Genomic DNA, 25,422 nt, shown 5'->3' with positions numbered 1-25,422 from the left:
GTCACACAATCAACTGAAAACAGAGGCTTCAACCCAGGACATCTTGATCTAAGGCAGACTATCATCCACAATGTCATTCTGTCCTGAGTTCCCATAGCTTTGGAGTTTGTGCCAGTTGCTAAGAGGACCACGAGAGAAACAATTCAAGGTCAATTTTTATGAGGCTCTTCTCTTAAGGAAATCTAGGAGGGGAGATAAGACATTGGTACAGATAAGCATAAAGCCAATCAGAATCTTGTTAGGAGTGCTTTAGACAGGTGTGGATATACAACATACATGTATGGATGGGGAAAGCTTTTCTAGAGAATGGCACCGTTCTAACAGTCACTTAAATCCCTTTGATATTTGAGATAGCTAGACATCCGATAATATGAATAGGCCTCAATTGAGAGGCATTTATACTCCATGTTAACAATTCAAAAAATGAAAGTTAATCATATCAGAATTGGGATCAAAGGCCCTTTGAAATGTGAGACAGGGTGTAAATTGCTGTAACCAATCTCTTTAATTGGGATCAATATCTCTGACAGCTTTTTGTTTTTTAAATTCTAGGGAGAACTCTGGTCTGCTAATGTTTCTCTTTTCTTTTTCTTTTTCTTTTGTCTTATAGGGGCAACAACAATGATAACCCCATGGCCTCCTGCTACTGTGGAGATAAATAAAGACTGGTGTGAGGAAGATTTCATTCCAGATGTCAAAGGTAACTGGGAGGAAAAGCCTTCACTGAAACTAGGATTCCATACCCTCCCTAGACATATTTGCCACCTTGCAAAGATTTGGGAAATTTGGCTCACTGATAATTGCAAATGGAAATCTTTTAGATAGAAATATAACTGAGGGGTCATTTAGCCTTACTGTATAGCAGATTAACTTTGGATAGATATTCTTCCTTTCTGTTTTGACCTTCCCAAAACTCCAGATGCCACTACCTTCCCATTGCCCTCTCTATTTTTAAGGGTTTCTGTTGCTATTGGTTCCTTATATTAAAAAAAAAAAAGAAACTACAAGAAAACTTTGAATATTTCAGGGTGACTTATTTGATTTCCCTGGATAAACCCCAGTTTGGGTATAGGATGCAGAGCCAGAGTACTGGGTTTAAATGCTGACTTTACCACTTGGCATCTCTGTTACCTAATTGGACACACCATTTACCTCCTTTGAGTCTTCTTGAATTACACTATTTAGCTTCCAGAATCCCTTCCAGCTGCAAATTTACAATTCTAGGAACTAGAGTCAAAAACTGTGGATGAGTCTTAAGCAAGAATAGTCACTTTGAGATCAGCAAACCCAGAACTCCTCCTCACCCCATCTTTGGCAGACCCAAAGAATATATCTACTCTCTCCTTTCCTGGTCACAGTGATGGATTTGGGGGTTTTCAAGATTAAGAGCCCAATTCCCTTGCTGAAATAACAGCAATTTCAAGGTACTGGAGGTTAAACCTGGATGTCAGAATTCATTGACATTGAAGAGAAAGGCCTTGTTGGATATCCATGGTTAAATATGGATGGAAATTTCTCATAAATAGTGGCATTACCCCTCAGCTCATTTAACTCTATCAATCTCCCATTAGAGGACAGGGGTCTTATGATATTTTTAGTGCAGCCCATTGGACCCCGATACTGTGCAATTTCCTTCCACCCCACTCAGCAAAGAGGCTCTCTGTGATAGACGAGTCCAGCTTATCAAGTTTGTCAGCTACCTTATGTGTGTTTATGTGGATTGGAGATCGCTGAGCAGCAAGGGAAAGCTTTTAAGGGTACATCTGTCAATAAATTCAATCGCATTCTGTCATATCATTCTTTTACTTACTCCTGTCTTTTCATCAAAGATTTTGATTCCTCCAAAGGAGATGGTTAAAAAGATTTTCTGTTTGTGTTCTCCTTTGGAACGAGCTCCAGCGACAACTCCCTGTGGAGAGAAAGGACAGGGTTTGAGTTTGGCATTTCTGTAGCTTTTCCCTGGAAGTTTTGCTGCACAGAAGCCCCCAAGGTAGGTCAGCTACCATCAGCCCATGGACAACAATCCTCTACTTCAGTACTAGTCTCATTGATCCCTTTATTCTCTCATGGCCCATTTTCCACATTCTAAAAATGTTGATGGCTTAGTCTTATGGAAACACAGCAGGATATGGAATGAGAAGACTGGGTTTCCAACCATGGCTCTGCAGCATCCTAGCTATGTGACCTTTGGCAAGTCACACAACCCATCATGCTCTTAGTATTCTTTATTGTAAAATGAGTTATTTGGACTAGATAATCATTAAATATTCTTCTTTTTTTGAGATCTAGGATTCTATTAACTTCTGATACCAGATCCCATATATTGCCTCATTCGTGTTCTTCACATAAATATCATAGCACGTATAAAGTGGTATGAATAGCTTAAAATTCTATAGAAATATCAACAACTAATAATATAATTCATTTATTCACTGATTCATACATTCATTTGTTCACTCATTTACTTATTAATTCAGAAAACAGGAGGGTTGGCTTCTAACCCTGACCCTGCCATTAACTCATGGTTTTACCTTGAATAGACAATTCATTTCTCTAAGAGGCTGCCCTCACTATCAAATGAAGTGTTTAGATTAAATGATCTTGCGAGTTTCTACTAAAGTCTGATATTCTATGATTTACTAAGGGGTCTGCTAAACTAAGACATGTATTATTAGAGAAAAGAGAGACGCAGATGAAACTTTTCATCCCATAATGCTTAGAGAATACTGAAAGAGATGAAACTGAGTCATGTTAGTATGGGAAAATAGAACAAAGTAAGAGAAGTCTGTCAATGGTACTCTAATGAGTTTCTAGGAGGGAGAGATCACTTCTAGCTGGGACGGCAAAGAGTTCTGGTGAATTCAAATTTCCAAACCAAGTAATATTTGAGATTGGCTATGAAGAATGGGTAGAATCCTAACAGATGAGTCTTAGCTCCTAGATGCAGGAAAATCTCTCCAGGGATAGTGAACAATTTACTCCTTCATTCATTCAGTCTCTAATGAAGTCAATCAGAAAGCATTTATTGAATTCTTTCTTTTTGTTGACAATGGTATATTGAGTACTCTAGACATGCAAAGAAGGAAGTACCATGAACCCTTCTCAGGAATAGATTCAAAAGCTGTTGGGGAGATAGGCCATCCCCACCTAAAACAAAAGAATAATGAGCATCAGTCTGATAATCTAACCAAGAAAGGCTGAGTTGACTTAAGTGCTGATGGAATGTAAATTAAGGTCAAGATCACTGAGTAAAGAGTTATGAGTCTCATGTCATAATGCCATCATAATTAGCATCATCAAATGGATTTTCCTTTTTTCTTTTTTTTTTAATCCCATGGTAAGCAGCTTTGGTTTTTACCTTCCAGGATTCCGGGAAGTGTGAAATGATGATTTTTTTTATTGGTGTAATAGAGTTTACACTGGTTTGCTATATAATAGTGCTTCAGAGAAGGACTGATACTATGTGATGCAGATATTAGAATTAAGGAATGACAGACCTGGGAGGGGCCTTACAACAGGGATTGTTATCTCTGGGAGGGAGCTTAGAGCAGGGGATGTCAGAGCTAGCAAGGATTTTAGAACAGGGAATGTCAAACCAGGAGAAAGTTTAGAATGCAGAATGTCAGAGATGGAAGGGAGGCTAGAAGAGAGAATGTCAGAACTGGGAGGACCTTAGAATAGGGATTGTCAGAGGTGAAAAATATCTTAAAACACAGAATGATGGAGCTGGAAGAGACAAAGAATGTCACAGCTGAAGGGATTTTAGAACAGAATGTTAGGGTTAGGAGGAGACTTAGTCATCATCTGGTTCAAAGATTCTGATTATTTCTGAGGAATGAGGTCTTTGTCAGTGTGGGAGGCCTAGGGACTCTCAGAAACAAATTGTTGCTTTTTTAAGTGTGTAGAATAAAATAAACAGGATGGGAAAGGAAATGAATATGGAAATATAAACATAAAAGGTTCCCAGATTCCTGACTGAAGTCAGCCCAACTATCTGAGAGATGCCTTAAGAGCCTTGTCTCCCATTACTCCCTTCCACTCCATCTATGCTCAGTCACATTGGATTATCTTTCATATACTGAAAGCCCTGGAGTTTCCTAATCTCCTACTATTATTCCTTATACTTGAAATGCCATTTTTCTCCTTCTTCTCTTACCATCTTCCTATTCAACCTTTAAAGTCAAATTCAAATAATGCCATCATCATAAACCCTGATTCTTTCCTCCTTCTCTACTGTTAGCAACCATTCCTTTCTGACCTTATTTTACAAGCTCATATTATAGTGCAAAGGTTTACATAGGACTGAAAGGTAGTTTGCTTCAGTTTCTTAAGCTAACCCTATGACAAAAATACATTATCCATATTAGACTCACAGATTTGGAGCTGGATAGAATTTCAGAGACTATTTGGTCCAATCCCATCCTAATTCATGCCAATAAAATATTCCACAACGTGGTCACATGTATTAAGATTTGCACTATTCAGAGTCATAATTTTGTAAAATATGGCTATTGGTTCCAGTCTAATGGAAATATGCAATTGGAATTGGAAAAAATGTGAGCAGTTCCCAAGATTCAGTATTTATCTTATTGTACTTGAGACCTATTTGTACAAAGGGGGAAATTGAGACTACTAAAGATTATGTGATCTGGACAAAAGAAGAAAGCAGAGTGGCAGGAACCTGACAGCTACTCATTGAGTCAATATTCCTAAATCTATGAGTTAAATTAAAACATTTTGCAAATCTTAGGAAGTTGATGAGAATGTAAATTGTTTCTATTCTTATGGTCTCCATTGACCGGTATTAACAAAAATAATTCCATCTCTTCTCATTTCCTGTCAGTAAAAACCACCACCACATCTGATTCTAGGTACCTTGAGCTTCATCATGGAATCTTGACATAACTTGTCTCCCCGTGCAGCAGAAACTTCATCAATGCCAATCAGCTTGGCCTTATACCGGACGCCTTCACCCTTGAACCTCTTTATCAAAGTGGCTTCGCTGCGATCCTGACCTGGAAAGAAAGAGCAAAATGGAGTTTAGATATTCACCAAGGTTGGGAGTCAACTAAAGAGAGCTCATCCATCCTGCAGTTTGGTTTATGGCTCATCTAAGAGATGTGGCCTTCATTAGATCACTAGTAGAACAGTGTCATAAGGAAAAATATGTTAACATGAAGGTAGCGGATAAAGCACCGACCCTGGAGTTAGGAGTACCTGGGTTCAAGTCCGCTCTCCGACACTTAATAGTTACCTATCTGTGTGGCCTTGGGCAAGCCACTTAGCCCCATTTGCCTTGCAAAAACCTAAAAGAAACCATGAAGGCGATCTGATACATTTGTGCCACTCCTGAAGGGACAGCTTAGTAACTATCTGTCTTTGGCCAAGTCACTCAATACAGCTTTTTTGTTTTTGTTTTTTTATCTATAAGTAATAAATCTGTAAATAATCTTTTTTTTCCTATCTGTAGATGGAAAGTGAGGTTCTTTTTGGATTTTGATTTATAACCCTATGGAGAATTCTGGGCATGTCACTTACATCTTGGGGCCTCAGATTCCTTATCCTTTAAATGAAAAGGTTGATTAGATGGAGAATCCCAGGAGTCTTCCAGTTCTAAGTCTATGATCTTTTATGTGACCTTAAGCAAGTCATTGAATCTCTCTTGGCCTCAGTTTTTTTTTTCTTTTTCAAAATGCAAGGATATTAAATGACTTCTGAGATGTCTTCTATCTCTATACCTATGCTCCTACAAATGCTTCCTTCTATTTCAACTCTTAGACTCTTGATAGACCAGTTTCTACATCTTTATCTACTAATCCCTTTAGCTACATCACTTCATATGCATTTCGATCTAAACCTGTGAGGAATTAGACATAACTATTCCCATTTAATAGATAAGGAAATTGAGGCTCTGAATGAAACAAGTTGTCCAGCTAGTATCTGAAATAGGAGTAAGATTTTCTTAACATCAAGAGTAAACTGGGGCAGCTGGGTGGTACAGTAGATAAAGTACCGGCCTTGGAGTCAGGAATATCTGGGTTCAAATCCAGTCTCAGACACTTAATAATGACCTAGCTGTGTGGCCTTGGGCAAGCCATTTAACCCCGTTTGCCTTGCAAAAACCTAAAAAAAAAAAGAGTAAACTGCTAGCCACTACAATAGGCTGCCTCTAGATGAAAGAGACTGGATATGTTTTATGGGACAGAGGACAAAGCACAGGTGATGGAACCGGGATTCTGAGGTTTGAATCTTACTTCTGACACTTGAATAGCTGTGTGAACATGGGTAAGTAACCCAACCTCTCAGGATCCACAGTTCTTTCCTCTGTTAAAATATGGTGGTAGCAAGCAGCAGCAGCAGCAGTAGTAGTAGTAGTAGTAGTAGTAATAGTAGTAATAGTAGTAGTAGTAGTAGTAATCATAATTATAATAATTATTTATATTCCTTCCTTCTAGAGGAACTTTCTTTGCCCCAGAAGCTCTAAGCTGAACATGGGCTTTGGGGGCTACCTTCAAAAGGACTTGACTCCTCAAGTCCTGTTCCCCTTTTCTTTTGGCATTTCCTTTCTTAAGCACATATGAGAGTCTCATATAACTGTAGTTTTAGAGCTGAAAATGTTCATGGAGTCTACCCAGTCCATAGCACTCACATTAGAGATCTGAAGGGCCTTCAGTTTTTTGAGCATGTTCAAGGTTGCACAGTCAGCCTTGATCAGAGGCAGGACTCAAACCTAGGTGCTCCTGACTCTAGTCAGGTTGCTTCTTTTTTTCCTATTCCTAGTACAGTTCGTTGCCTATAGTATGTGATTTATTTATGCTTGCTGAATGAATGAATGAATGTGGATGGATGGATGAATATCACTAATTTCTCTGAGGACAGATAGAGGCTCTCTCATAAGGCTTTGGCAAGCACCTACTTCTCTGTGGTCACTGTATTATTATTTCCATCTGAGCACACAGGCACATTGATCATTTATAATTCAAGGAAAATATAAATGTGGAAAATGAATGACATTGATACTTCCTAAAGAAAACCGTAGCATCCATGATATTAAAACGATCAGTTAAATGCATGGTTAAGTCTCTTTATTCCTGAACCTGACAAAGAATGTACTACAGCAAATAACGGACTGTCAAAGGACCTGAGTTCAAATTCTGATTGCCACTTAAAACCTGTGTGACTCTGAGGAAATAACTAACCCTCTCTGAGTTGTGTTTCCTCATTATAAAAACAAAAGGTTGGATACAAGGTAGGTGGTGCAGTGGCACAACAGTAGACTTGCAGTCAAGAGAGGTTTAAATCCTACGCATCACTACCTCTTTGGGGCATTGAGGCCAATCTTCTCATTTTTAGATGAAAAATCTGAGGTCTAGATAAATGAATTGACTTGTTCCATCTTCAAAGTTCCTCAGTGCTAGGTATATATATACATATACGCATCATTCACACATACACCCCTGATCTTTGGCAAATAATAGAGAGCAAGAGATGTGACTCCTGTGAGATAAGAACTCATTGTATGATATTCAATAAGACATCTTTCTCATAAGAATCAGAGGATTTAGAATTGGGAGGGTCCTTAAAGAGAGTCAATTAACGCATAATAAGAACTTTTAACATTCCAGGCACTATGTTAAATGTGGAAGATATAAAGAAAGGGCAAAAAAGAGCCCCTTAAAAGGATTACCATCAAATGGAGGAGAAAACAAGCAAACAACTAAGTGCAACTGCTTCATTTTTTATTGATGAGATTCAGAGAGTTGGAAAGGACTTAGCCAAGGTAAAACAACTCAAAGTGGCAAAGACCATGTCCTCTGCCTACAAAGTCATATTTTATAAGTATTGATTGAAAGTCTATGGTTTGGGGCGGCTAGGTGGTGCAGTGGATAGAGCACCAGCCCTAGAGTCAGGAGTTCCTGAGTTCAAATCTGGCTTCAGGCACTTAATAATTACCTAGCTGTGTGGCCCTGGGCAAGCCACTTAACCCCATTGCCTTGCAAAAAACTAAAAAAAAAAAGTCTATGGTTGTTCATGTTGGACACTGGAAATGCAAAGACCCCACCAAAATCCCCCTATGGAGTCCTAGTGAGGATCACATGAGGTAATAGATTTTATCTTGCCTTGCCAATATTAATAGGGGTATACAGATATAAACTCAATGTTGATAGAAATTTTTTCTTTTTCGATAACTATCTATGGGATGTTTTTCCCCTTAAGCTGTTTCCCTCCTTGCTCCAATAGTATCACAGGATCTTCATCATAGATGAAGGAATCTGAGGATCATCTGGTGATCCTGAGTTCAGATGCCACCTCCTACAGGAAGGCTGACCCGAACCTCTGAGGAATCTTGACATTATTGTGTATTCCTTTTCATTGACACATGTAACCCTGTATTCTGCCAGTTTGGTGGAGGGCAGCCTGGTATTTCTACTTCTATATGAGTACTGCCTGGATAATAATGAGCCTGACTGAGGCAAGGGGAATCAGCAAAAACTCTGCCTCAAATGCCTACCAGCTGACTGAGCCTGGTCAATTCACTTAAGCTCACTTCCCTTTGCTGTAAAATGGGAATAAGAATATCACCTGCCTCCTAGGCTTGGTGTAAGGATTAAAGCTCTTTGGAAATCTTAAAATGCTATATAAATGCTGGTCATTGTTACTGAGAAATATTACTATTGATAAATGCTTACTGAATTGAAATGAATCAAATTGAACTTGGTTTAACCACTTGCCTACTTTTATTAGGCAGGTAAGGCAAAACGTCAGATGGTTTTGCAGATAGCTTTCTCTAGGTCTTGAGGATTGGCCACGGTTACCTAGTCAGGCCATGGCAGAGGTGATGGAGGGTGGAATTGATAGATCCCAGGCCTCTGGGCTGCCTCCTTTAGTGTTCCTAAGCCTGTTGGGAGTAAGCAGTGGTAAGACTATTTACGCTTGTTAAATAATATTTTATGAGAGACGTGTGGCACATGGATGATGAGTCAGAAACTGTAACTAATGTTAAAATTAAGCCTTGGGGAAATACAGAGGCAGATGTTGGTACCTATAGCTAAAAGCTAGGGGAGGTCCATTTGACATGCCGGGGTCCTGTAAATAGCATCTGCTAGAAGAAGCAGGCACAATGGTGGCAGCGCCTCCATCCCCCAACCCTCTCTTCAAAGGGGGCTGGGGAGAAAGATCACTTAGTCAGCATTTTCTTCGACCAATGAAAACCCGGCTCTACTCATCTCTCCTGACAGCTCTCAGCCCCACATCTTCAATATACCAGCATGCTCTGTTTACCAATAATACGCCTTTCACTGCTACGAGTTTAAAAAAAATACACCCCCCATCTGAGGTTCCCTCCCATCCTCAGCTTCCCACCTCGCTCATACATGCATATTGAACGTGTTCAAGTCTCAGATCGGCTCTGCTGAACCTCAACGAATTCATAGCATTAAAAGCTCTTTCTGATGTACAATTTATGTCTCAGAAAGCCTGGAAATTGGGTAAACAGCTTCCAGCCCCTATGCAACATACATAAATCCAGATTGCCTAAGCACAAGTCATTTAAACAGAGGCCCATCCAACACCTGCCTCTCCAGGGAACTGGAGGACCGATGGCCAGCCCAAGCTAGAGAGGAGACAGGTCAAACACAGGGCGTGGACCAAGGGCATGGTTTAATAGAAAAATATTAGGCCATCTGGATGAAAGTGGGGTGTCCAATTTAGAAGGGGAACCAGGGCACAACTAATTCATATGAAGGGTACTTATGCCGAAGATGAGCCTGCTTCTCATTAAACTTTCCACCATTAAAAGGGTCATTTTTCATAAGGAGATCTGGAACAAGGTCTCAGTGATATTAGTAAAAGGATAAATAAAAGGCAGCTGAACCACTAGTGCTATAATTCTATTAGAAGGTTTGGGTGATGTCATTAGCCACTAGAGTAAGGCTTGTGAAATGTGCAAGTGAGACAGGACCTTGGAGATCCTGGAGGACACCATGGTCAGAGAGGCCAGGGGTTGGCATGGGAATGGGGGTAGGGATTGACTTAGCCACAATCATATGGCAGTAAGTCAGTACACAGAACTAGTGTTTGAAACTGTGGCCAGAGAGAGAGAGAGAGAGAGAGAGAGAGAGAGACAGAGACAGAGACAGAGAGAGAGACAGAGACAGAGAGAGAGAGAGAGAGAGAGACAGAGACAGAGACAGAGGGAGAGACAGACAGAGACAAAGAAACAGAAAGACAGAGACAGAGAACAGTCAGAAAGACACAAAGCCAGAGAGAGATAGGGACAGGACCGAGAAATAAGTTTAACTTTGAGGTTCTACACACACACACACACACACACACACACACACATCAAATTATCAAATGAAAATAACAATGATAAACAGTGCTGCTAGGGTTGAGGAGAAATGTATATAAATGTTCTCGGTAGAATCACCACTGAATACATTTTTGGAGACTACACTATCTGCCAATAAGGGCAGAAAACAAATTATATTCTTGAGTACTATCATTACATTTTTAGAAATTCCCTGAGATTATCTTGACTTTGACCTGTATTTTATATTACACAGCTGTGATATGAACTCTTTGAGAGAAGGGATTAATAGTTTTTCAATTATTTTGCCTTTCTTTGTATCTCTAGCAATTAGCACAGTTACTGGAACATAATATGAATTTAATAAATGCTTATTGTTGAATTGATTTGAATATATCCTGAGGCAGGGGTTCTTAAACTGTTTTCCATGAATTCATTTTAAAAAAAAATATTATATGGACAAAACTGCATTTCAATATAATTGATTTTCTTTCTCATCATATTTTTTTTTATACATTCAAAAATGTTCCTCTGAAGACCACATAGGTTTTGCCAGGTTTTCTAAAGGATATCTGTCCATGAAACAAAAAAATAGTGACTAGACCCTGTCATAATGGAATAATCAGAAAAGAAACAAAAGAAGCTGTGTGTGTGCATTCACACATGATAAAACTTATATGATCAATTGACACCTTCAAACACGCATTTTCTGGGAGGGTTGCAAGGCAATGGGGTTTAAGTAACTTGTCCAAGGTCACACAGCTAAGTAAGTATTAGGTGTCTGAGGCCAGATTTGAATTCAGGCCCAGTCCTATCTACTGTTCCACCAAGCAGCCCCAATATATGTGTATATATTTTATATGTGTGTATAATCATATATAGGTATATATACATTATATCGATACATAGATTTATTCATATATATATGCTATATATGCATATATATATGTATATATATATATATATATATATATGTGAATGGATGTATTCATGCATAGGAATCTATATCACTGGCTAAATCAGTGATATCCAGAGAAATTGGACCTGTCATTATATTGACCTGAGGCCATCCATAATGAGGAAACTCCCCTCATGAAAACATGTTGGTGGTTTCTCTAGAAGAAAAAGCTTCAAGACCAGTCCTATCCAACACAGAATGCTCCCACAGATCTCAAGCTGACTTAGAAAAACTCAAATTAACATTTTTATTTATTTTATTAAATATTTTTCAATTTTATTTGAATCTGATTCCTGCTTACAGTATTTTGCAGGCTGGAGTTTTAATAGCTCTGATCTATAATATGACAAATTGAAGAGATTTGCCCTGGATGACACAGACAAGTGGTGGGATTCTGACCCCAAGCCTTCCTATAGCCACAACTCCATAGTTATTTGTAATTGCAAAGAACGGGAAACAGTCTTAATGTCCACCAGTTGGTGAATGGCTGAATAAATTGTGGTAAAGCAATGTAATACAATACTTGGGTGCCATTAAAAATGATGAATGAGGGATATAAAGACATTTGGAAAGACTTAGATGAAGCATTACCACGTGAAGAAAGCAAAACATGAAGGATGACCGAAATGCTGACTCTCAGTCTATGAAAGGAAAGGGAATACAGAAATCCTGAGGTGAATAAAGGAGCAGAAAATGAAGAGGATACAGAAGCTCAGAAGGTGGGATTCACTGAATCTAATTCAACAAAAAAGAAGATTCCATGAACATTTGTTAAAACCCTTTCTGTACAAAAATGTAGTCATTAGGAATAATAATAATAGTAACAGTAATAATATGTTAATAATGGAAGATTAATCAACATGAAGATGGTAGCAGTAATAATAACACAGTTAATAAAATATGCTTAATAACAATGACAGCTAACACATCATAATGACTATAATGGTGGCCGTCACCATCACTGCCTTTGCCATCCTCATCGATAACAGCATCTATTGACCTCTAGGTGCTTATAAGACCTCACCGAGATGCATCAAATGATAGGACATGTTGGCCCTAAGGGAAAGATTAGCTTAAATACTTAAGGTTATTTTAGGGAGGAAGAGAACACTAAGTTGGGGGAAGGGCAGGGTCTAAGGGAAGTTTAAAGTTGCTCAAAGTTGAGTTCTGCATATAATGACATGACTACTTTGAAATTCATGTTCAATGTGAATGCAAATTGATTTCTTTTTTTCTTTGATTTACAGTTAAGGGAACAATAAATTAATTTTTGACTTGGCCTCAAAAAATCCTTCTACCTTTTCATTGGATCTTTGTTTATATGTTTGACATCAATGGAAAACAGGGCAGGCCATCAGGCACTGATTGAAGAAGTGATTCTGGAAATCATAAGTCATAATCTTTAATATACAAAATGATATGAAAATGACTCTTAATAAAGACCAAAATAACTCCAAAACAAAGAAGGTGACTGCCTGTAGTTTGGAAATTAGCTTTACAAACTGTGATATATGAATGATGCAATGGAATATTACTGAATCTTACAAAATGATGAGTACCAGAAATTCAGGGAGTTATGGGAGGGAAGATTAGCATCAAGTGATCTAGGAGGAAGAAAGATAAATCAAGAGAACCACATACATCATATTTACCTACTCCACTCATGTAAACTATGACAAGGCTAAAGCAGAACACTCAGTCTAGTGAATTCTAATGACTAACCTTGATATTAGAGGAATAATAAGTGGTCATTCTGTCTTCCTCAGTATAACAATGGAGGCTATGGCTACAGAATGTGGACTACAGTCATAGCTGCTATATAGATCGGCTGTCCTTTTGGGGTCATTTTGTTACAGAGGAGAATGGTTAAGAAAAAAATGACTTAAGGATGAAAAATATAAAGCAACTGTTTAAAAAAAAACAATAAAAATGAAATAAGCCCCCACTATTATGCTAGCCCATGGAGAGTTCAAATAGAGGCTATATGACTACTGGAAAGAAGATATAAGTCAGAAGACACTAATTGCAATGGAGTTAAGTGATTTGCCCAAAGTCATACATCTAGGTAATTATTAAGTAACAGGCCAGATATGAACTCAGGTCCTCCTGACTCCAAGGGCAGTACTCTATCTCCTATACCATCTGGCTACCCTAGCTGTGAGCTCTTAAGCAAGTCACTGCCTATTTTTCCCCTCATCTATTATATGTAAGTGTTAGATTAGAAGGTACTTTTTAGCTTTGACATTCTGTAACCTCAGAGATGGAACAGATTTAGGAGATCATCTGTGGTTGGTCCTAGATGATTCTTTAGTGACCCTCAAATTCTAGCATGCTGGGATTCTTGACTTGGAAGTGATTGTATAACTTTAATCTCTAAAGTTTTAACTTGAAGTCAGTGTAGGACATTTCAGCCACATTTAGGCAAAGTAATAACTTGGGCATAATTATAGGACTGCAATTCTGAGTCACCATTTTCATCCTGCCTCTTCCACTGCTGCTAGGTAAAATTCTCATTACACTATTTCAAAGTACTAGGGACATTATGAGTATACCCAAATAATCAGTAAGACCTAGAGGATTTTTCACTGAAGGGGAAGAAAACTGTCAAGAAGACAGAGTTGACTTAAATGACTCTCTACTCTGCTGGCTAGGTGCAACTGTGGATCTGTCTCACAAGGGAGCATATATGAACTATGGAACTATGAACTAGTTTATTTAAAAAATAAAGCAAAACTCCTGGGAAGTGGAGTAGTAACCCAAAGAAAAGTGTGAGAGATGGCTTTCAGGATTCAGTAGTAAAGTAACAAATGGTACCTCACTTTCGAAAGTAGATTCATCTGATATTAGCTCAAGAATAAATTAGCTAAGAAAAAAATTGTTCTTCAGAGAAAACAATAAATAATTGATTTTGAGTTACAAAGGTGTTTTGTCGCTCTAATCTAATCTTAGGCCCATATGATACCAAGAAAAGTAGTATTAAACAAGTGTGTCTCTACATATATTGAGACAGGGAAAGAGGGAGTAAATATTATTTATCTTGGTTTTGTGTTTAATCAAAAGTCTTTGCTTTGAGTTATTGGCACCTGGGAGGGAAATGAAATTTCAAATGAATGCTGTCTGAAAATGTACAATGACCCTGTACCAAGTTTTCTTTAGTTCATGTGAAAGGGAGCCAGGCCTACAGACAGTCACATATATACACACTTTGCTATATTTTCTAATGCAACTGCAGTTTAGTCCTGTGTGGTAGTCACATTCATTTTGATTTATAACAAAAGTAATACTTGCCCACATTTCTTTTAGGGTCAGCCTTATTTTATCTAGATCCTGGGCCTTTGGGTCCCAGCTAATCTGCATGGATATTAGAGGATGCTGTTTTTCTTCCAAATTCACTGTCTTCAGTAATCATAAAATACACACTTAAAGTTGGCATCATAAATTTGGGTGGTAAAATGCAAATTCACACTAGCTAATCTAAATCCAAACAGACAATCATACTTGTTCTGCAGACCTGAGACTATATCTGGCCAATTAATCTCAACTTTTGGTTGGCACACACTGGAGAAAACACTGACCACATGGAATACATCCATAGACACAGTGACTGGGAAGGTGAAGGGACCTGAAATCATGTAAAACCCAGATTAATCAAAAGAAATGGGAGGGAAAAGACTTTGACCTTGCTTAATATTTTTGTCCTGCTAAACTTGATTTTTACATGGAATTTTTGAGAAGGACTCTGACTTTAATAAATTAAGAACCACAAATCAGATCAAAATTGAGAAATGAGAATTCCAATGTTGTCCTTGAAGTGTTTGGAAAGCTCAAGGAAGGCTGCCAGCAAATTGAGTAGATTTGCAGAGAACTTATTTGGGCACATAGGTAGGCATGATTGGGCAGTGGATCAGTCTGCCTGGAGGGAATATCTACATGAATGAGATCTGTGATATAAAAAGTGAATTATTAGGCTTTCAGATTTATGAGTATTGATAATCCAATTCCAAGTCTTCAAGAAACTACCTCTCTCTGTTTCAACCACTTCCTCTGTATTCCCACCAAACTTTGGGTAATACTCTGATTCCTCCTCACTAGGACTATTGCAAAGGTCTCCTAACTGAAACAACCTAATTCTTTAGTCTATCTTCCTCATAATTGTGAAACTGATATTCTCATTTCATGGAAGGGTTTCCCTCATTTCCCTCATGAAGCTTCAGTAGCTCCCTATTTCTTCCAGTATCAAAAACAAACTCATCTATTAGGCCATTAAAGACAATTATTCACAATCTGGAATGAGCTAGACTCTCTAGCCATTACTAATTATACATTACTCTCTGCATCATTCCACACTCCAACTAAACTGATTTGTTGGTCGCTCTCTTTACAAAGCATTTTATCTCCTCTTTTCATGCTACTCTTACTTTTTCTTCCCCCTGACATTCATAACTCTTTTTGGTATTCAACTCAAGTGCCCTCTTTCTGATACTACAACAAAGGTGACTTTTTACTTTTTTGTTGTTATTGAGTTATTTTAGTCCTATGACTTTTGTGACACCCTTGGGGTTTTCTTGGTGAAGGTACTAGAGTGGTTTGCTACTTCCTTCTTCAGCTCATCTTACAGATGAGGAAACTGAGACAAACAGGGTTAGGTGACTTGCCCAGGGTCACTACTGAGACCAGATTTGAATTAATGAGTTTGAATCTTCCTGATTCCAAGTCCAGTGCTCTATTTGTTGTGCCTTTTTGCTGCACCTTTTAATTTAGTTTGTTTTTATCTTATATTATCTTAGCTTTGGGCAGCTAGGTGGTGAAGTGGATAGAGCACTGGCTTTGGGGTATGGAAGTTCAAATCCAATCTTAAGCACTTGCTACTTAAGAACTCTAACCCTAACCCTGACTGTGTGACCTTGGGCAAGTCACTTAACCTTGATTGCCTCACATCCGGAGCCATCTCCAGTCATCCTGAATCATATGTGGGGGATAGACCTTGATGACTCTAGAGGAGAAAGTGAATCTGGTGACTTAGCATAGCATCCCCACACACACACACACACACACACACACACACACGCACACACACAATTCAATTCATGTACTTGTCATGGCATCACTTCCCTGATATCATGGTCTTCTTCAAGAATGAAGGAAAAAACAACAGCAATTGAAACCAGTCAGAGCAGCAGATACAGTCTGGCTCTTTGGTCCAGAAATGGAAGGGCTATTTGGTTCAAATTCATCATTTGTAATGGATAAGGAAACTGAGTCTCAGAGACATTAAGTAATTTGCTTAAGGCCATAAAAGAAAGGAAGGAATTTGAATGCAAGTTCCCTGGCTCTAAATTCAGTATTCTTCAATACACTAAGACAATGAATTGATCTGGATTGGGTGGATCCAGGGAAAAAAACTTGGACAGGCAGGTAGTAGTGTTCTCTAAATATCCTTTGCCCCAACTGTTTAAATACAACTTTCCCAGGTAGAGTTCCATAAATTCATTTTGCCTCAACTGTCGGACCACAACTTGCTCTGAGTGGTGTTCCCTAAATGGTCTTTTGCCCCAGGGTGGCCAGGTGATGAAGTACCCTGGAGTCAGGAGTACCTGAGTTCATATCCGGCCTCAGACAATAATGACCTAGCTGTGTGGCCTTGGGCAAGCCACTTAACCCTGTTGCCTTGAAAAAAAAAACCCTAAAAAAATATTCTTTGCCTCAACTATCTGACTACAACTTGCCCTGGGTGGTTTTCCCTAAATACCCTTTGCCCCAACTGTTTGACTACAGCTTGCTCTGGGTGTTAACCCACTTTCCCAAGGCTTAGATGAGATTGGACATTTATCTACATATATATATATATTTTTAAAAAAAGTCTCTAGACCATCCCCATCATTTCTACACATGTTGGTGTCCCCCAGAATACCAAGTGATCCTTCCTGTCTTGGGAAAGCAGATCTTGACATTATAGGTCTATGAATTTACACATTGTTGTTTGCATGTTGTCTTTCTCATTCAACTGAACTCCTTTAGAGAGAGGATAGCTATTCTCTCCATGTCCAGAAGTTGGCAGAGAGTCTGGCAAAATATAGGTAGTTCCTAAGTGTTTGCTGATTGACTGGCTGACCGCCAGACTGGTATGACTCAGGAGAGGCAGTATTGCCTACTGGCTACAAAGCAGGCCTTGGAGACAAGGAGACCCAAGTACAAGGTCGATTTCTGATATATATGGCCAAATTTTCCAATGATTAGTTGCAGAGATGATGTTGACCTGCCTCGGGAGATAGAGGGAATTTCCTCAACTGGGAATAACACCATAAGTCTGGTCCTTATGGCCATTCCTATTATGGATTTGCTAATAAGACAACACATTCAAGTCTGAACTCTATGCCCCAGCAGGGATGAGGCCCCCTTCCCCCTGCCCCGGTATCTTTGTCTATAATGGTACATTAAAACAGACAGACTTAGTACAAACGTAGAATGTTTTATCTCCTTGGTTCTCTATGGAATTTCTGTCAAAAGCCTGCAGTGCAGTAAATAGCTTAAATCATGAAGACAATTAACATTTTTATGGCCCCAAGACTTGGAGAAGTCTGACTCCACTGAAGTCATAAGTGACCTCTAATACTGAGCCTGCATTAAGACTGTTAATAGCTTAGCAAGATAATTCACACCAAAGAGAGCTCTTGATTTTGATAAACACATCACAAACTGTGGCGACCACTACTCAAAGGAAGAAGGTAGTGAACCCCCTCCCTCCTCCTTGAGAATGGTCTCTGTGGGTTTCAAGAGGGAATTCTAGGTATTTGGGTTTATTATATAGTGGATAAGAGACTGGGCTTACAGCCAGAAGTCTAGGGTCCAAAAATTCCACTAATAGGTTGGCACAGTGGATAGAGCACCAGCTTTGGAGTCAGGAGAACCTGAGTTCAAATCCATTGCCTTACAAAAACCAAAAAATTTTAAAATGCTTGCTCCTTGGAAGGAAAGCTAATAATGTTTGTCTTTTAAAGTGGCAGCTAGGGGGAGCAGTGGATATAGCATTGGCCCTGGAATCAGGAGGACCTGAGTTCGATTTGTCTCAGACACTTAATAATTACCTAGTTGTGTGACCTTGGGCAAGTCACTTAACCCCATTGCCTTGCCAAAAAAAAAATCTCATTGATGACACGAATTTTGTAACTAAGCAAATCACTTAACCTCTCTGAGGCTTCCTTAATTCATTTTAAAATGGGGAATAATTATGACTTTTCTCACTGGGTTCAGATGAAATTCAAATTTAGTCACTTGCGGAGCCCTTTGAAACCTTTAAAATGTGATCTAACATCAGGTGCTGTTAATATTATTCCTATTTTTCAAACAATTCATTGTTTAATTGGAATGATGTCATTTACACTTTGTGTCTACCTCACAGAATATGATTTGTAATTCTCAGAGCACAAGGTAAAATTGAATTCTGAGTGTCGTTTGTTGCCAGGGCTGTGCTCAAAAAACATTTAACAACCAGGTCTCCAAAAATACACTTGAAAGTAGCATCTGCACCAACATTTTCTCTCTTACCATTCATAAGGCAAGGTGATCTGGAAAATGCAGACTCTTCGACTCCTCAACTCTTAAAATCTCAGTCTGTAAATTGCCCCATCAGCCCCTCTCTGTGTCATTAGGACTCAGCCAGGTCTTGAAGGGGTCTACTTGACCTTACTGCCTCTATGATAAAAGGTCCTAACCCAAGATCTATGAACTTACCTTTAAAAAAGTCATTATATTTTCATATAACTACCTTCTTTCACAATCCTCCTTTTTCATTTTATGCATTAAAAACCTAATTCTGAAATGGAGCCCAAAGACTTCACTACATGATGTTATTCTACAAACAGAGTTTAAAACTGATGCTCAGGCATCAGTCCTTCAGAAATTATATGGAAGGACTCAGAAAGACTTGTCAAGGGTGGGGTTGCTTGTTGACAACTGTAAGAGACACTGTCTTCCAGATCAATGATAAACTCTTGCCTCTTAGATCTGACACTTCTCAATAATGTCTAGTCCACATTTCTTTCCATTTCAAATATGCATGATACTAGAGAACAGCAATCTAATTCTCCAAATATATACTGAACCCTTACCAAAGGGTCCCACCTGGATCTCTTCCTTTCACTTCCAATATAATTTGCTCCTTGAATAGAAAGTCCTATTGAGAAACAAACCTAGAGCTGTTTGTCCTTCCTGTTTTTATTTATTATCTGAAAGCAATCTCAAGGTGGAAAAGAGATGGATACCTGCTATCTTCCCGTAAAGCTTGAACTTAATACTTCACTTAAAATTTTCTTATACAATTCCTTCCTCTTCCTCAGTGTAGCCAGTTTGACCCAGTTCTGGACTCAGTTCTGTCTTCTGACATGATCCCTCCCTCCTCTGGCTATCTTCTTGCATTCCACAGACATTTCCTAAGTAAGCACTCAGTGTGAGATACTATGAGACACCAAATAACATAATCATATCAGAATGCCTTGATCTCAAGGAGCTCACTATCTAATAGAAAAACCCATAAACACAACTGTGGGGACCAAAATGGGAAAAAAAATACAGTTGTATAGGGAAGCATAAAGTGTGGTGGAATCTTTGAGGAAGGGAGTCAAGCATCAAGCTCCTTCCTAAGATAATTCTTTTGATTCTCTGCTGCTCTATATTAGAGGATCCTTTCCAATCACTGTCTCTTCTCCAGTTTACTCTAATTAATCCACTCACATAAAACAGCAAGTAGTCAATCTGAATCACTGAACTGAGTTCAATAAAGTAGATCCTGAAGTAAGTGTTTAGATTGATGAAAATGAAGAAGACATCTAAGTGAAAATGGGGATGGCATGGGCTGGAAGAGGGGGGAAGCACTGACTTCTGAATCAAAAGATGCAAAGGAAAGAATTCAAGATTTGAAAAATAAAAGGTGCAATGGGGGGAAAAAAGCCCTAAATTTGGAGCTACAAATCCTGAGTTCAGTTCTGTTACTAACTGTACGAACTTAGAGAACTTGACATCCTCTGTGGGTCTCAATTTCCCAATGAAATGTTTTCATGGTAAGAAGTTTTTAGTTTAGTTGTGTCTTTTTCAGTGGTTTGTCATTTCCTTCCAGATAAGGAAACTGAAGTGAATAAGATGAAGTTGCCCAAGGTCAGATTTGAATCCAAGAAGAGACATACACCCCCCCCCCCCCTTGTACTGGACTGTAACAAGGTTTTTCTAACCCTTAGACCACAAACAATTCATCTAAGACTTTGATTCTCTATTTCCCCCATGTAAAACCATACACTTACTGTCTTAATTTATAAGGATGTCATTAACACTTAGTTTCTATCTCACAGAATGTGCTTTGTAATTCTAAAAACATAATGCAAGCTTGCATTCAGTGTATTGTTGCCAGGATTGTACTCATAAATGTTTAACAATCAGATCTCTAACAAATAACAATCGATTTGTCAGTCTTATCTGCATCACCTTATTTTTGGTTTTTGTTTTTTGTTAGGATTTTGCAAGGCAAAAAAGTGGCTTGCCCAAGGCCACACAGCTAGGTCATTATTAAGTGCCAAGGCCACATTTGAACTCAGGTACTCCTGACTCCAGGACCTGTTCTGTATCCACTATGCTACCTAGCAGCCCCTGCATCACCTTACTTTGTTAAGACAAGGTGATCAGGGGAAACAACCAACCCAGACCAGATTGATTGACTTCTGAGGAGTAAATGCTCACAATGACATTTGGTTCTGGAGCTGATGAATATATAAAAAGGCAAAAAGTAACAAGGTAAGAATGTGGCAAAATGGGTAGACTGGCTTAACTAAAAGGGAAGGAATCCATTAAGAATACTATCAGATTAGAAAGGAGCTATTTGGGTATATAGACTGAACAGCACTGAGCCAATTCAATGATGCCAACATTTAGTCACATATTTCATGACCTACAAAGATATTTTTAAAAGAATTTTAGGAGGGGGTAGTATAAAAATGATGATGCCCACTTCATGGATCTGAAAGCTGAGGTTTAGTCAAGTAAATTGACTTTACTCTCATTATAAAACTATTAAGCAGAGAAATTCAGATTCACACCCAAATCCAGTAAGGTCAAATCTACATTACATAATATTACCTCTGAAACTTACTACTTGTGACCTTGGATAAGTCATTTTTATGGAGAGGCAATTAGCAAGACATGGCTTCAGATATATGAAGAGAGATTTGGTGTAATTTTTCTGCCTACACCAGAGTTGTAAGGGTTTTTAATCAGTCCAGATGTCATTAAAAAGTTGTGAGAAATGAGTGAATGAATGACTATTATTGAGAGATTTTTCAATGCCAAGTCAAAGAGGTCTAATTTAAAACAATGAATATTAAGTGTTCTGGTCTCAGGACCAAGGACAGCAGGATTCTGTAATAAAAACTTGCAATTCCTTGGATCTAGACACACAGGAAGAATCTCAGTAAGCTCCCCCATTCATAATCTGGAGGGTGGTGATGAGGGCCTGGCCCAATGAGGGTCCTGTAGGTCCAGTGGGTTATAGGCAGATTTCCAAATAGGATGAAACTTGGTAGAATGAGGAGCCAGGGTGGGTTGGTCACAAGTGTGGACCATCCCAGGACTTGGGGGTTCCCATGATGCATGAAGATTTCTTCTCTAAAGTTCTCTCACATCTCTAGACAATTGGGTAAATACACACAGCAAACAGATAATCAAGAAGTTGGCAAAAAGAAGCTCCAAGAGGATTCCAAATGAAGATGTCCAAGCATTTGAACCACAAATCACCAGAGGAGGAGCAGATTTTTAAACAACCTCTGGTGACAGTTAAAAAATGGTTTCAAATTCTGTAGCATGGAAGGAATCCAAAACCTGTTCCTGGATATCCTTGTATTTGATCCTTCCAGCACAACTGGGTAAAAATAAAGAGTTTAACCTAAACAGAGAGTTTTTTTTAATTCTTTTTAAATTGTTTTTTTGAATTTTACAATTCCCCCCCATATCACTTCCTTCCCACCCAACCCCCACAGAAGGCAATCTGATAGTCTTTACGTTCTTTCCATGCTATACATTGATCTAAGTTGAATGTGATGAGAGAGAAATCATATCCTTAAGAAAAATAAAATAGGGGTGGCTAGGTGGCACAGTGAATAGAACAACAGCCTTGGAGTCAGGAGTACCTGGGTTCAAATCCAACCTCAGACACTTAATTAATTACCTAGCCTTGTGGCCTTGGGCAAGCCACTTAACCCCATTGCCTTGAAAAACCTAAAAAATAAAATAAAATAAAATAGAGATAGCAAAATTACATAATAAAACACCGTTTAAAAAAAATAAAAGGTAATAGTCTTTAGTCTCTGTTTAAAATCCACAATTCTTTCTTTGGATACAGATGGTACTCCCCATCACAGATCCCCTAAAATTGTCCCTGATTGTTGCAAAGATGGAATGAGAAAGTTCATCAAGGTTGATCATCACCCCATGTTGCTGTTAGGGTGCACAGTGTTCTTCTGGTTCTGCTCATCTCACCTAGCATCAGTTCATGCAAATCCTATCAGGTTTCGCTGAATTCCCATCCCTCCTGGTTTCTAAAAGAACAATAGTGTTCCATAACTTACATACACCACAATTTGTTCAGCCATTCCCCAAGTGATGGACATTTACCCAATTTCGAATTCTTTGCCACAACAGAGTTGTTATGAATATTTTTGTATAAGTGATGTTTTTACCCTTTTCTCATGATCTCTTCATGGTATAGGCCCAGAGACCCACAAAGCAGAGTGCAGTGGGTTTACCACCTCTCTTTTTGTGGAAATTCTTCCTTGATTAATGAAGGCCAAGATTAAATTGTTTTTTTTTGGGGGGGGGGCTAAAGTATTAATTGCCAACTCATGCTAAGATGTCACCCTCAAAACCCACCAGAGTTCTTTAGGACACCTGTTGCCTAACCTTCATGCCCCTCTTTTGTAGGTGATTTTTTTTAGGTTTTTTTTTTTCAAGGCAATGAGGTTAAGTGGCTTGCCCAAGGCCACACAGCTAGGCAATTATTAAGTGTCTGAGACCGGATTTGAACCCAGGTACTCCTGACTCCAGGGCTGGGTGCTTTATCCACTATGCCACCTAGCTGCCCCAAAGGTGATTTTTTTGTATGCATGTATAAGGTTTGTATTTATCTCTGTTGACTTTCATGTTATAGTACTCTAGTCTGTGATTCAGACCTTGTCTAGGATGGGAATTATACCTCCTCCAGCTTTGTATTTTAGCAACTTTGATAAGTAGGCCATTTAGGCCTGTATTGAAGTCAGTGATAAAAAGGTTTAATAAATATTGGATCAAGACCAGATCCCTATGGAGACCATTTGTACAGTGATACTGAATCATTAACAACTTTTTAAGTCCCACCTTTCAACCGGTTCTGAAACATTTAACTATATTTTTGTCTAATCTACTTTGTTCTATCTTTTCCACAAGAATTGTGCTAGATATTTTATCAAAACTTTGCTAAAAATCTGATCAACTATATCCAAGGCATCACCCTCTCTACTGCAGCAGGGTAGCATGGTGGCACTGAGCCCAGAGTCAGGAAGACCTGAGTTTTAATTCGAATTCAAATACTTTCTAGCTGGGTAACCCTGAGTAAATCACTTAATCCTGTTTGCCTCAGTTTCTTCATTAGTAACATGAACTGGAGAAAAAAATGGCAAAACCCCCTAGTATTTTTTTTTGTTAAGAAAACCCAGAATGTCTCATGAAGAGTTGAACATAAGGAAAAACCTTAACAACTCCTCCTCCTTTAGTGATCAGTTCTTCCAAGGCTGCAGAAGGAATACCAGGCATGGAGAAAAGCCAGGAGGCCAAGGGGCAAAGCCCATCTGAGGCAACAGACAAAACAAGAAAGAAGATGAAAAGACAAAGTCCTACACTAAACTTCTATCTTCTCCTTCCTCATTCAATTCCCTCTTCTCAGATACAATGAATCCAGGTAGAAAAAGAACCTCTTATCATTGTCATGTTCCCTTTCCCCTTGTTCCCCCCTCTCCTCCCTCTTTTCTCTCTTTTCCTGTTTTCTCTCCTCTTTTCCCTCTTCTCTTTCTCTCTCTCACCTCTCCTTCCTGTTCTTCTCTCTCCTTTTTCTTTTGTCTCATTTCTCTTCTCTTTTCTCTCCTCTTTCTTCCCTCTTCTCTATTTCTGTCTCCTTTCTTTCTCCTCTCTCTCCCTCCCTCCCCCTCTCTCTGTCTCTGTCTCTCAGAAATAATACAAGAAGGGAAACCTATTGAATAGCATAGATTAAAAAAAATCCTTGGTATATCATTTAGCATGCAGATCCATTCCCCTAAGTCACCCTCGTGCTCTCCAAGAGGAGGAGGTGAGAACATGCTGAGTTTGATTGGCTGAGGAGGGGGGGTGAATTCTCAGCACAGCTCTGAGTTGATGAACCCCCCCCCTCACAATTTGGAGGGTCTCCCTCATTTGCAAGTGCACTTGGTCCCAAAAGCCTGGCTCCTGGCCCTTGGCGGAGGTTAATTAAAACACAAATGAACAACATTGCCTCTTTCTCCGCAATCAGCTGCCAGTATTCAAGGCTCCATTCATAGTAGGGATGCTTTTCTCTGGGGTCGCCCCTATTAAATAGAAACAAGGGAATATAATTGGGGATCTCCAATCCAACACCCACTTTTCTCTTGTCTTTTCTCCTTAAAGGGGCATCCTTTGGTTTCTAGCATCCTGGGGTTGGCACTAGAGTCTGATTTCATCCTTCATTATTTTTCCTAAACCAAAGTGGGCTGCCTGCCTGCCTGCCTATGCTCTGGACTGATTAAATTATTTCTTTATGGTACAAAGAAGTATTTGTGACTAAGACAAGAGAGAGGGCAAATCAATTATTTACTGAGGAGGCCGCCATACAAATTACATTTGATTAAACTCCCAGATAAATCTCAGTGATAGAGAGTCTAAGTGGAAGGGAACAGAGCAGACAGTGACTGAGTGGCCTCACCAATCGCTGATAATGAATGAAAGACACCCAGATCAGCCCAGCCTCCTCTGATTTTCTAAACTGCCTCTGGTGACATGAATAGCCTAATATTAAGCTGTCACAACAAGAAACAGAGACAAATTCACCCCAAACACAAGACCTCGGGTCAGAAAATTCAAGAACTGGGGAGGT

General features: G+C 39.0%; 1 protein-coding gene across 7 annotated transcripts in view; it reads right to left on the bottom strand.

Annotated features, from left to right (window-relative positions):
* DAB1 (DAB adaptor protein 1) overlaps positions 1–25,422 on the bottom strand; it is a 297,592-nt gene that overhangs the window by 136,908 nt on the left and 135,262 nt on the right. For all 7 annotated transcript variants that reach the window (XM_074221333.1, XM_074221337.1, XM_074221334.1 and 4 more), the window contains 2 exons: positions 4,876–5,015; positions 1,811–1,909 (listed from right to left, as the gene is read on the bottom strand). In XM_074221333.1, the coding sequence (XP_074077434.1) occupies positions 1,811–1,909; positions 4,876–5,015 (239 nt within the window). The remainder of the gene's footprint in view (positions 1–1,810; positions 1,910–4,875; positions 5,016–25,422) is intronic.

This window comes from Macrotis lagotis, chromosome 2 (genome assembly GCF_037893015.1).
Source record: "Macrotis lagotis isolate mMagLag1 chromosome 2, bilby.v1.9.chrom.fasta, whole genome shotgun sequence".
In the NCBI taxonomy this organism is placed as follows: Eukaryota; Metazoa; Chordata; class Mammalia; order Peramelemorphia; family Peramelidae; genus Macrotis; species Macrotis lagotis.
Note: the sequence above shows the minus strand (reverse complement) of the source record. Positions and strands in the feature narration are given on the sequence as shown.